This window comes from Petaurus breviceps, unplaced genomic scaffold (genome assembly GCF_028583685.1).
Source record: "Petaurus breviceps papuanus isolate PSGF00001 unplaced genomic scaffold, PetGlider_PUasm1.0 90895, whole genome shotgun sequence".
NCBI classification, from domain to species: Eukaryota; Metazoa; Chordata; class Mammalia; order Diprotodontia; family Petauridae; genus Petaurus; species Petaurus breviceps.
This window is the reverse complement of record NW_027187372.1, coordinates 3910277-3923490: the sequence shown is the minus strand read 5'-3', so window position 1 is coordinate 3923490 and position 13214 is coordinate 3910277. Positions and strand designations below refer to the sequence as shown.

Genomic DNA, 13214 nt, shown 5'->3' with positions numbered 1-13214 from the left:
GGACAGCTACACAGTGGAGAGAGTGCCAGGCCTAGATTCTGGAAGACTCATCTTCCTGAATTCCAATCTGGCCTGATACCTTAGGAGGTACGTGACCCTGGGCAAGTCACTTTACCCTGCTTTTGCCTCAATTTTCTCAAAGGCAAAATGAGTTGGAGAATGAAAAGGCAAACCACTCCAGAATCTCTGCCAAGAAAACCGCGAATGAGGTCATGAAGACTCAGACGTGACGGACATGACTGAAACAGCTCAACAACAACAACGATGTGGGCATGAAGGAAGTGATCCTGCCCCACAAAAACAAGCGAGATGATGATTTCCCTCCATCACTTTGATGTGGCTGTAGAGTCAGTCTCCCTTCTCTGTGCCGGGGAGCTAAGGAACATAAGATTTTAAGGTAGAAAGTTCCTCAGGGAAACCTAGCCCACTACCCTCAGTTTTACGGATGAAGCCACTGAGGTCCAGAGAAGCTGGGAGAGCTGTCTAAGGTAGTCAGGTTTTCATCTTCAGTTCCAGTGTGGTTCCCACTCCACAAAGGCCTGCCTTGCTACTGAGAAGAGCTGAAACAAATAAATGAGGGAACGGACCTTTGCCCCCCCCCCCCAAACCAATCAAACACACACCTTATTTGACCCTCATCCCTTTCTGGATTGTCAAAGCCTTCAGAATTAAAATGGGGATTGTATACAGCATAAGTGATACTTACTCTTCTCCTCTTCTCAAAGTTGATCAGTCCCCCCTGAAAGAAAAAAAAGCAGTGACCAATAAAGCAACTGTACAACCAGGTATGTTCTAGGTCACTCTGCTAAGTGAGGGTTGCTCTTAGAGGGGACTGCTCAGAATAAGTAATGGACACAGAATTGTTGCTGTGGTGGCTGTTAAATCCAGTTCTTGGAGGGCATTGATATGGGTGGCAGCCCTCTCAGGAGATGTCCTAGGATGGCTATCAGCCAGTCTGTCAATAAACACTGAGTGCCTGCTCTGGGCTAAGTATGGTGCTAAGTGCATAGATACAAAAAGAGGCAAAAGACAACCCCTGTTCTCAGGAGTCACAATCTAATATGGGAGACAACACGCAAACAATTATATATAAACACACTATATACAAGATAAAATGGAAATAATCCACAGAGGGAAGGTACTGGACGGAATTAAGAGGAATCGGGAAAAGCTTCCTGTGGAAGGTGGGAGCTTAGCTAGGATTTGAAGGAAGCCAGGAAAGTCTGAGGTTGAGCTGGGGAGGGAGAGCATTCCAGGTATGGAAACAGGCAGAGAAAATGCCCAAAGCCTAGAGATAGAGCATCTTATATTAAGAAACTGGAAGGAGGCCAGTGCCATTGGATTGTACAATCTGTGGTGGGATATAAGTTTTAAGAAAGGAGACCAGAAAGGTGGGAGGCAGGGAGTAAGATTACAAAGGGCTTTAAACACCAAGCAGAGGATATTTTATTTGATCCTGGAGGTAATGGGGAGCCACTGGAGTCTACTGAGAGGGGAGGTTGGGTAACATCCTCAGATCTACACTTTAGAAAGATTGCTTTTCAGCTAAATGGAAAATGGACTGGAGTGGAGAGAAAATTAAAGCAAAGAGCCCAACCAATCAATAAAGAAATCAGCAGGCATGTATTAATTACCTACTATATATATATATAACCAAAACAAGGACAAAAATGAAGCAATCTCTGCCCTCACAGAACTTACATTCTACTGGGGAGACAACTTAGATAAGTATATAAAAAGACAGACAAGGTAATGAAGGGGAGTGAGGGGAAGGTCCTGGCAGATAAAGCAGAAAAGAGGCCAGAGGCCAGGTCCCAGATGCTCTTGCAGAGGTTGGCAGAAAGAAAAACTCAGACAAATTCTTCTTTGCTCAGAGTCTTACTATATGTTTTTTCCCCTCGAACACAGCAATAACAATTGGCCACAGACTCATACAGGGAATTAAGTTCTCAATGACTATCAAAAAAGGAAACATTTCTCCCAAAAGGCAGTTAAGTATCAGTTTCAATTTCCTCATCCCCTCAGCCCAGCACGATTCCTGTTCTCTGGAGATTGAAGTTCACCCTCTCAGCCCCTCTATTGAAGTCACTAAAACCAGGCAAAAAGGGAGTTTCTTTGGTATGTGTAAAGGAAGCCAGGGCCTGGAAATATGTCATCTCAAAGAGGCAGACTTCACAGTTCACAAAATCAATCAGCTGGGCCACAAAGCCCATGTCAGATACAGGTCTGGTTTTATGCTAAATTGGGGTTATTTCTTAACAATGATGGAAATAAAATAGAGAGGAATACAAGAAAAACTCAGATCTCTGATTACCTATAGTACCAAGGGGTCACAGGATCACAGATTTAAAGCTGAAAGGGACCTCAGGGGCCACTGCATCTAACTGCTTCATTTTAGAGATGAGGAAACAATCACAGTGAGGGCAATTTGATTTGTCACTCAGTAAGCATTTGAGGCTGGATTTTAATCTAAATCTTCTTAACTAGAAGTCCACTACACCCAGAAGTAGGGAGGCATCATTCGTTTATTTAACTTCCATTGTACTCAATGATTTCAGCTTGAAAGCTATCATACCCCTCCCAGAGCGGTTTATCAATAAGCATTTATTATGCCCAGACTGTGTGCCAAGTACTGTGCACTTGGGATACAGAGAAAGGCAAAAGCTAGTCTTTGCTCTTGAAGAGCTCACCCTTCTGATGGAGGGCAATCAGGACCCGAGAAGTAATCTCAAATGAGGACTGATTAAAATAGCTTAGAAAAGAGAAAATGCAGAAAGAGACATACATAGCTGAGTTTAGATATCTGTTATAAATATTTTTTCCAATATATTTTATTTTGATTATACTGCTTATGCTGTCCAGAAATTTAATTTAATATAGATGAACACATCTATTTTGTTTGAGTCTAATAATTCCCTCTATTTGTTGAATCAAAAAAGTCATGTTTCCTTCACAATTTTCTTCCATTGCTTTTCTAATTATTTTTTTTAATGCTTCAGTCTCTAATAAAGGAGGAATTTACCAGGGGTGAGTGTACACAAGAAAATTAGTTGGAAATTTGGTAGGAGGGAGATGCTAGGTGGCACAGTGAATAGAGCACCAGCCCTGGTGTCAGGAGGACCAAGTTCAAATCCAGCCTCAGACACTTAACACTTACTAGCCATGTGACCTTAGGCAAGTCACTTAACCTCAATTGCCCTACCTTACCCCTTCCAAAAAGCAAAAAAAAAAAAAATAGAATAAAATAAAAAGAAAGAAAATTTGGTGGGAAAAGTATTTAAGCTCCAAATCTTGCAATATATGAGCTGACATCTCTCTTCAACTATCTGAAGTTATCTAAAGTGGAATGTGTTATTCTGGTTCTGCTTGGCCTGAGAGGGCAGAAAGAGGAACTCGTGGAAGTTAGAAAGAAGCAAATTGAGACTGGATGTAAAGAAAAACTTCCCCCAACGACCAGAGCCATCCAAAAGTAGGGTAGGCTGCCTCCAGAGGTGCTGAATTCCCCTTCAAAGGCCAGCTGGCCACCCGTCTGGTGTGTTGTAGAGGGGATTCTAATTTGGTTTTAGAATAGACAAGGAAGCCATTGAGATCCTTCCAATTCTGTGATTCTGTAACTTCTTTCCTCAGCTAAACTTTCATTTGTAAACAGGCAGCAAAAATGACCCGCTTGAGTTTTACCTTTTTCCCCACTCTCTAGTAAAGAGGCTATGAAGGCCAGATGTACACTCAAGGCAGGCAGCATGGAAGGCACCAGAGGTCTGACTCTTGGGCAAAGTGGTTAAGGAAACTTTCCAGGGTTCAGGGTAGATCATAATCAACTAATCAACAAGCACTTACTAAGCATCTATGTAGGCAAGGGTTGTGCCAGCCTCTGAGAATATGAGCACAAAAAACGAGACAGTCTCTGCCCACGAGAAGGAGTTTTTGTACTGACTGGACCACATACCCTGAGAATGGCAGAGGAGAAAGGAATGTCCTCAGAAGTCCCAGAAAACCCACCTCAATGTAGTCCTGAAGAGCAGTGTCCAGCATGGTCAAATCAGTCAAGAAGGTACCAAGGTAGGGCACGGTCCCCTGCATGACTCCCTGAATAGCAATTACAACAGAAATGGTTTTATTGTCCTTCCTTTGGCCACTACAACACTGGTTTGAGGTCCTAAGCTATTGATTTTTCTCCTTTGCTACATCTAACAGATGCAGTAATCTATCAATGACCTGACAGGTCTCACTGAGGTCTGGATTTATACCTACCTAAAATTATGATTGTATCTGACTTGAACTAAGGAGACCCAGGTAAGCATTAGCTCATCTACTGATCTCCCTTTTAAAATCATTAAAGCAAAGCGTCCATGCCTGAATACCTTGTAACTGCCATCTATTTGGTTTGCTTGTCTTATTTCAATTCAGAGAAAATATATAATTCTCAATCCTCTTTCAAAGTATATATATTATTCCTTTGTTTCGAATGGCTTTGGCCATGGAACAGGTTTGCTTACATTAGCCCCCACATTTACAATACAATATCAAGCAATACCTGCTTACATGTCAAGAAAAGGGATATTCACAGAAGACGATGCTTAAAAAAGCAATCAGGGTATATCCTTCAGGACTGAAACAATAAAAGGCATTCTATGCTAAATTCCTCCAGAGGGCCTTATGGGACTGAAAATGGATGGGGAAATCACAGTCAGGAAAAATCTAAGAGAAACCTCTCTTTGCCAGGTACCTGAACACAAGGCCAATGGCAACCTCTGGCAAATTCAGCTCATGAAGTTCCCTTGTCCTTCAGTCACTGCTGTATTCTGTCATTTGCTCTTGCCTATGATGTGTAGAAACCTTTATCCAGAGCCAGAATGAATCGATCCTTTCTAACAGCTATTTTTAATTTATCATTTAGACAACCAAAAACGAACAAAACATTTTGAATATCTTACAAGTTTCATGTTACTGTATGATGATGAGTCTGATTTACTTCCAGCTTTCCAAAGGAAGGAGTGGATCAGGGAGGGAGCCCTCCTCCACTTGGAAAGTCAGAATGAGAACGTTGGTGCCAAACAGACTCCAGACATCCAGACTCTATTCCATGTCCCTCCTCCCCCCATCGTTCCAACTTCATCTCCTCTACAAACTCCATCTCCCTCCTTTTTATGGTTAAGAGAAAAGCTGAAAATAAAATTAAAGATGGAAACTACTTTTCAATTTAATAAAGGAGCTGTAATTAGGGCTCCAGTAACTTGAGGATTTGGGGGAGGGGATTGGGGGGAGATTTAGTCTATAATCAGATTCCAAAAGAAGAGCTGGAAAATTACTTTTAGACAGACAACAAAGGAACAAGTCCATAGAGGGCAAGGACCAGATCTCTGAATTATGAATCTTCCTTCCAGAAAAACCAGGACTTGGGTCATGATGAGCAAAGGGGGCTGGCTATGCCCTTTGTCCAGCCTATAGTAACAGGAAGCCCTGTTTTATCAAGGCTTGTGATGAGAGAGGGGGCAGGCAGGAGGTTCCAGTTGTCAGGGGGAGAAGGAAGGAAAGGGAGAACAGCATAGAGCAGATGTTGAATCTGAAACCAACTGCTCAATTCAAAGATTTCTCCACCAGTAGTGCTACTGTCCTGGGCTACTGCATGAGTAGCATCTCTCCGTTCCTGCAGAATCATATACCCAATAGTGATGCCAGTTTCTGCCTTGGTTACTTCACAGGATTATTGAGGATTATACATACAAGTGCATTTTTTCCAAATACAAAGAGCTAAACAACTGGGAGCCAGTTGGGTTATTAATAGCAAGAGCCCTGCCTAGGGTGGCTCCAGGCCCCTTTGGGTGCTCAGATAGAACTGCAGCAGCACATACCATATCCTTCTGCAGCTGAAGCCGTCTTTGGGTCCTCTTCTGGTTTTCTTTCACATTACTATCCAAATTTGCAAATTTTGAGGTGCCTTCCTAAGGAACAAAGAAAAGGGTTACATTGAGGACGTCATGGGCCAGGAAACAATGGGGTATCACTTTTCATACAAAAGACTTTGCATTGAAGCACTTTAATACACTACACATTTGACATCAGGGAAAGTCTCTGAAGATCTCTTTAAACTGTATTGAGATAAACGTGTGATTGTTTCTACTCCTGATCTTCGTGTAAAACATGAGAAGGCTTTTAAGGCAGACAATGCCACGAAATGGAAAGGCTTCTCTTAAACCCTCAGTTTCACTCAGTCAGAATGAACACATTATCCTGGAGAGGAAGACCGATTTCTTCTGCACATTTTGCGATTTCTTGATCTTGGCAGTGAATAGTGGTACCATCATTCTGTGGAAGGAAAGGGACTCTTTCTGTGGTATTTCTTGGCTAACTGAAACTCAGAGTTACTGGAAGTTTCCTGAGGAAGTCCAGTCTCGTGGAGCTGATCTACAAATCCAGAGTCTTCTGACTTTGGCCCTCCCTCTCCTCCCTTCTCTCCTCCCCATCCTAAATCAAACCTCCCAAGCTGACTGTGAGACTAGACACTGTTATAAATCAACCTAGTGTACCAGTTACATAAGGAAAAACATCCCCCTCCCTCCCTCCCTTTTGTTGTAATAATATCCACACAAAATGACTAACCTCAGGTTTGCTGACTGACTATAAATTGATTTTCAGCTTAGTGGTTTTGGGGTCTTGTTAAGTTCTTGTTTCCCAGGAACTGCATGAATGGGAGGCATATTTCACAATCCAAGAGTTTTAAAACCTAAATTCTTTCTTAGTCAGAACTTCCCTGAATCTATAATATTACCATGGCATAAGACGTTTTTTCCCTACAATACTACTGAAAGGACATTTTTTTCTTCCCCAGTGAGTCAGCCGTGCTGACATAGCATGTGAGGCATTAACTCATTCCATGTTGATAATTCTCCAGACTGAACTAGAGTCTTAAGAATACCCACCGAGTAGCCATTTGTCAAGTCGCTCTGTCTGTGTAGGAATGAATTGGGGGTGGGGAGTGAGAAATATTTCCTTGGGTTAACTTCTTTCCAGATACTTAATATATGTTAACATCCAATATTTATATCAAATATAATAAAAAACATAGTAGGAGGCTGCATGACATAACGAATGGCTGGAGAGATGACTCCTAAGCCAGAGGCCTATAAGGTAAAATTTGCCTCTGATTTATCCAGCTGTAGGATCCTGGAAAAGTCACAGTCTCTCAGTAAAGTCTCCAAGACTTCTTGTTCTACTTCACTTTGGTACGAGGGAATTTCCTCACTTGGATTTCCCAATACCAATAAAATCCTAGGTCCGGGCCAAAAAGAAAACCCAAACCTTCAGGACAGTGGACTTTTTCTGATTCTATTCTCTTTGTACTGTTTGCAAGGCATGGTGAATAAACTTATTAAAGTACATAAAATTCCTAATACACATTTCTAGACACCTAGCAGTTTTGGGGAAATAAAATATAGATTTAAAGAAAATGAGACTTAATTGCCCAGTGAAGCCCTAAATAATCCAGAGTTTTTCATTTTAATGAGGTTTTAAGTATAAATTATTTAATTCCTTACAATATAATTTTCCCTACCACTTTTTTATAAAACTGATCTCTTGAAGGCTAATAAAATCTAAAGGTCTTTTCTTGGGCCTCATCTTATTTTTTTTTAAGTATCTGGCATTGCTCATTGCTCTAACACTCTCCCCTCTAAAAAACAAAACAAAACATATTTTATTGATGCCTTTTGCCTTTTCAATATATTTACGAAAGAAAAAAACAAACAATTTCTTCCCATCCAGACTCAACCCTCCCTTGTGACAAAGAAAAATAATTTAAAATATTCAATCAGTGGTTGCATCTGGCGGTGTAGACACTTTTATCCCCTGGTGGTCCCATTTCTTTTCTGAATCTTTTGTTGTACATTTTCTATCATATTCATTGACTTTCCAATTACTCAGAGTTTGGCTTCTCTTTAATAACCTTTTTTCATTTGTATTGTATCTACTATACTTTTATAGTCATCAAATATAGATTGTTCTTTTAGTTTTGTGTATTTCATTCATTAACAATTCATACCAATCTTCTTATGTTTCTCTTAATTCTTCCTATTTGTCATTTCTTAGTGAACAATAATCTTCTATTACAGTCATCTATAATATTTATTGGGGGGTGGAGGTTAGCATCTCTCCTAATAAATGGACAAACATTTAATCTCCAGTTCTTTGTTACCACAAAGCTCCAATAAGTATTTTGTTATATATTAGACCTCTGTGTGTGTTTATCTTTTACTTTCTTAGGGAGCATATCCATTAATGAGATCATTAAAGCAAAAGGTATGTACAGTTTAGTTACTTTTCTTACAGAATTCCAAACTGATTTCCAGAATAGTTGAACCAAATTACAGCTCTACCAGCTGCATATGACTTTCTTCAATCACCCCTCCAACACTAGCTATTTCTAGTTTTCTATTTTTTTGTTACCTTTTGCCAATTTACTTAGGGGAAACCTCTGAGTTGTTTTAATTTGTATTCCTCTTAACATCAGTGACATGGAGGATGTTTTCATTCAGTCATTTATATTTTGTATTTTTTCCTTTTACTACTAAGTCTTTTGACCACTTGTGTGATAACCACAGCTCTTAGCACTATGCAGTTGTTTCAATTCTCTGTACATTTTGGGTATCAGACTTTCCTTTTGTTTTTGCTTTTTGGAGGGCAATTGGGGTTAAGTGACTTGCTCAAGGTCACACAGCTAGTTTTTTGTGTGTGGGGGTGTTAAGTGTCTGAGGCCAGAAACAAACTCGGGTCCTCCTGACTCCAGGGCCGGCACTTTACTCACTGCACCACCTAGCCACCCCCTTGGGTATCAGACTTTTATCAACAGTATTTGATGCAAATATTTTTCCACTCTATAGTCTCTTTTTATTTTAACTTCATTTTATTCATACAAAGCTTCTGAACTTTATAGAACTGAAATGATCTCTTTTGGCTTATATGACTCCTCTACCCCTTCTTTGGTTAAGAATTATTCCCCTACCCAGCTATAAAAGGTTCTCCCCAGGGGCGGCCAGGTAGCCCAGTGAGTAGAACACCAGCCCTGGAGTCAGGAAGACCTGAGTTCACATACGGCCTCAGACACTTACACACACACACACACACACACACACACACACACACACACACACACAAACTATCTGTGTGACCTTGGGCAAGTCACTTAACCCCAATTGCCCTCCAAAAAGCAAAAAAAAAAAAGGCTCTCCCCTCTGATTCTATTCTAATTTATAGAAGGCCTTTTATAGTCATACATCCATTTTGCACTTGTTGCGGTACATGTTACAAGATGTTGCTCTAAACCTAATTTCCATCAAACTGCCTTCCAGTTTTTCTAACAGTTCTTGTCAAAACTGGAGTCCTGTCTCTAGTAATTGAAATCCTATCCCTAGGCTCTTGAGCTTATCAAACATTACGATACTATTTGATAATTTGTTATTCTTACTGGTACTGTTATACTCTTCTACTTTCTGGGTTTTTTTTACCAGGTCCAAGTTGTTTTATAATTCACACATATTTATATATATATATATATATATATATATATATGTATATATGTGTCTGTATGTGCATGTATATATGCACACACACATATACAGATATAATTATAACTGCTTTATAATACAGTTTGAGGTCTGGTAATTTTATATCTCCTTGATTCTTACTTATTCTCATTATTTCTCTGAATATTCTTGACCTTTTATTCTGACCAATGAATTGTGTTGCTTTGTTTAGTTCTGTCAAGTACAAATTCCCTTGGTACTTCAGTCGCCAACGCATTAAATCTTCCATCTTTCCTGGATGGAAAATCTCTTAGTTTTAAGCAACTGTTCTACTCTGGATCCTATTTTCATTCTTCTGCTGACCACTGACTTCTCTTCATCCTTCGTCCTCATTGCTCATTCCTTAGATAGTAGGTATACCCCCAAGTCTCCTCCTTTTCTCTCTTTATTCTCTTTTCTTTGGTATACTGGAATGGCTGAACAAATTGTGATTATGATGGAATACTGTTGTGCTAGAAGAAAAGTTCATGACCAAACAAGGGATAGAATGGAAAATGGGCCATTCTGATTATGTAAAATTTTTAAAGTTTTTGCACAAACAAATCTACTAAAGCTGAGATTTTAAAGGGTGTTGGATTTGGAGGTAGAATATCTGGCTCCAAACCCTGGCCCTGCTGCTTACTACCGTAAAAGCCCAGGTAAATGACTTCTTAACTTTTCTTGCCTGAGTTTCCTCATCTAAAAAAATGAGGTATTTGGAATGAATTCTCTTGAAAATTCCTTCCAGCTTTAAATGTATGATCCTATACATAATAGGTAGAAGTGGATGAAGTTACTGAAGAAAAGAGAGCACAGCCAGAATAACAATTTATACAAAAATCACAGCATTGTAAAGAAAACTTGGAATGACTTACGAACTCTGGCCAGTGCAATAAGAACCATGATTCCAGAGCACTGTGTTACCCAATGCCCTATAGAAAGCTGATGAACATGCATTTTTGGATGTGTCCAATATTGGACATATTGTCTAAACACATTTTTTTGTTTATGTATATTTTATAAGGATTTTGTTTATTTGTTTTTAATGGCGATGGGGAGGGAGAAAATACATGCTTATTCATTGAAAAAATGTTTTTTAAAAGCTCCTCAACATTCCTCACATCTAATCTTTCCTTTCTAAAATCATCTGCACCACCCTCGTACAGGCCTTCATTCATGCTTGGAATGCAGTATTTATATCAGCTATCTGTCACGCCTCCCTCCTTAACTTTACTTCCTGTAATCCCTTTTCCTTCAATGCTCATTTCAAATCCCACCTCTTCTAGGAGGCCTTTCCTGATTCCCCTCAACTGCTAGCGCCTCTCTCATTGCCTTGTATTTATTTTAAAATTTATTTTGGGTGTACTTGTAAGCATACATACATAGGGGAGACCTATAAAGTGTAAGCTCCGTGAGGGTAGGAATAGTTTCATCTTTGTAGCCTAAGAGCACTGCAGTATCCGCCACATAGTTGATACTTTACAAATGTTTGTAAATTAACTGATTGATTGATGAATAAATGAATGAAAACCAGAGTGCTACTCAAATCTCTAAGCAAGATGCCTGAGAGGATGCCTTGTCATAGGAAGCACAACACAGCTACTCTTATGGAGTTCACAGTCTGGCCATGTCCTAGTATCTTGGGACAAGGACCAGACCTATGATTTTATTGGTATAGAGAGTGCCCTGTGAGAAAACTACCCTATTGATGTAGGTCAGCACCTTCCCTGCCACTCACAGCCTGGGACACTGAGAGAGGAAGCAATTTCCCAGGATCACACAGTTCAGGGGGAACTTGAATCCAGGCCTTCCTGGCACTAAGGCAAGATCTCTATCCGCTAGCCACCTTGTTGTCTCATCAGAATCTAGTCTCAGAGATAAAACAAATACAGATCAAAGCCAACGCAGAACACCGACTGCACTGGAGGCTTAAAGGCAGGGGCTATGTCTCATCTGAACTTTTTCTCTCTCTCAACGCCTACTGAGTACAGTAGGTTTTGAATAAATGGTTGTAGAATTTATTTAGGTGGAAAAGCAATGAACACAGAAAGTATATCCTAAGCTTAGTTTTTTGTTTCTTTGGCATTTCAGTCAAGTTTTAGAAATTTGATCAAAAGTGTTGGGGTTAAACTTCTAAGTTTAAGAATGGTTTACGGACTAGTTAGTGTTTAGATATAGTTTGGCTACTAGGGTTTCAGCCAAAATTCTTCCTGAAGACAATTGCACAGTACTCAATTTATCTGCTTTGGAAAGATGACTCAGCACTGCGGGGACTTGAATCTATGGCTCCAGTTGGTCTCATTTTGTTAATACTGACATTGACACTGCTAAGCCATCCCTTTCCAACCAGATGGATTTGCATTTAAAGTCTGCAAATCCAGGGGGATGTGAGGCAGAGCGGTAACTCAATCTCAGCAAGCAGTGTCTTGTGTGCTGTTAATCAGGTGGGCCAAATCCACACTCAGACATCAGCATGGACTGTCTGCTCTGACATCTGCTCCCTAGAAAGAGAGCAGGTGAAGTGATTCCACGTGAGCCAAGAGAAGTCAGAAGGTCAGAGGCCATGGTGTTTGGCTTTAAGAGGATAGAACCAAGAGCTTCCAATGGCTGGAAGCTGCAGAGAAAAAAAACAGTAAGCTTGATACCAGGAAAAACTTCCTAACAATGAGAATGATCCAAAAAGAAAGTGGTCTGCCTTGGGAACTCAAGGGTCCTCCCTTACTGGTGGTCTTCAAGGAGAGGCTGAATGAATGCCTGTCAAGTGTGCTAGTGCAGGGAGCCCCTTTGGGTTTCAGTTGGACTACATGGCTAATGAGCTCCCTCCCATCTTCCTAGTTCTGTGATTCTACAACCAATTACAGAAACAACTGCAAAAATGCTCTGGTGTATGTCAACCTGACACCTTCTGATATAAACTACCAAGGTTACTGGACTGGATCCACTCTTGTCCTCCGTGTCACTCCAGCAGTCACGGATTCTAATTGACCTTTATTTAAGCAAGCTGCTCTACACAAAAGTTCTTCTGCGGCTTTGTATTCCATTCTATATTTCTTTAGCACAAATACATACCAGACATTGCAGATGCAGTAGCTGGCAGAGTGAGTTCTGGCCTTGGGATCAAGAAGGCTCAGGTTCAAATCCTGCTTTTTACACTCCTGAACTCCGGGGCCTTGGGCAAGGCTCTACATGCCTTGGTCAACTCCCCTAAGACTCGTTTACTAAATCAGAGAAGTGTTTATGATACACCCTGATGGAGGGAGTTCCCAAGCTGTGAGTTCCTTATTCAGGAAATCTCAAATCCTTCCAGTATTTGCATCTGTGCAAAACACAGGCTAAGGGCTTGACTGTAAGTTCCTTGAGGTCTGTGGCTACTAATTCTCTTGTAATTCTTTTCTAATTCTCTACAAATTCTAAGCACAGAACAGCTGGTTCAAGAAATGTTGCTGACTGGGTGATTGTGCAATTCCTTGTGGAACTTCTTGTCACTCTGTGGGGAGACTTTGCTGAGGAAGAATTCTAATGTCTCTTCCCCAACAGGAGGCCAGCACTTAGTATGTGCCCAGGAATTTGCTAAAAAGGTATATATATATATATATATATGCAGCAGATTTCCCAGTCTATTATCTAGCATTAAATTGAGGAAGGACAGCTCCTAAT

The 13214-nt window shown here is 40.4% G+C and overlaps 1 protein-coding gene across 4 annotated transcripts in view; it reads right to left on the bottom strand.

Annotated features, from left to right (window-relative positions):
- RGL1 (ral guanine nucleotide dissociation stimulator like 1) overlaps positions 1-13214 on the bottom strand; it is a 284890-nt gene that overhangs the window by 33851 nt on the left and 237825 nt on the right. For all 4 annotated transcript variants that reach the window (XM_069074410.1, XM_069074408.1, XM_069074409.1 and 1 more), the window contains 3 exons: positions 5853-5942; positions 4000-4086; positions 707-739 (listed from right to left, as the gene is read on the bottom strand). In XM_069074410.1, the coding sequence (XP_068930511.1) occupies positions 707-739; positions 4000-4086; positions 5853-5942 (210 nt within the window). The remainder of the gene's footprint in view (positions 1-706; positions 740-3999; positions 4087-5852; positions 5943-13214) is intronic.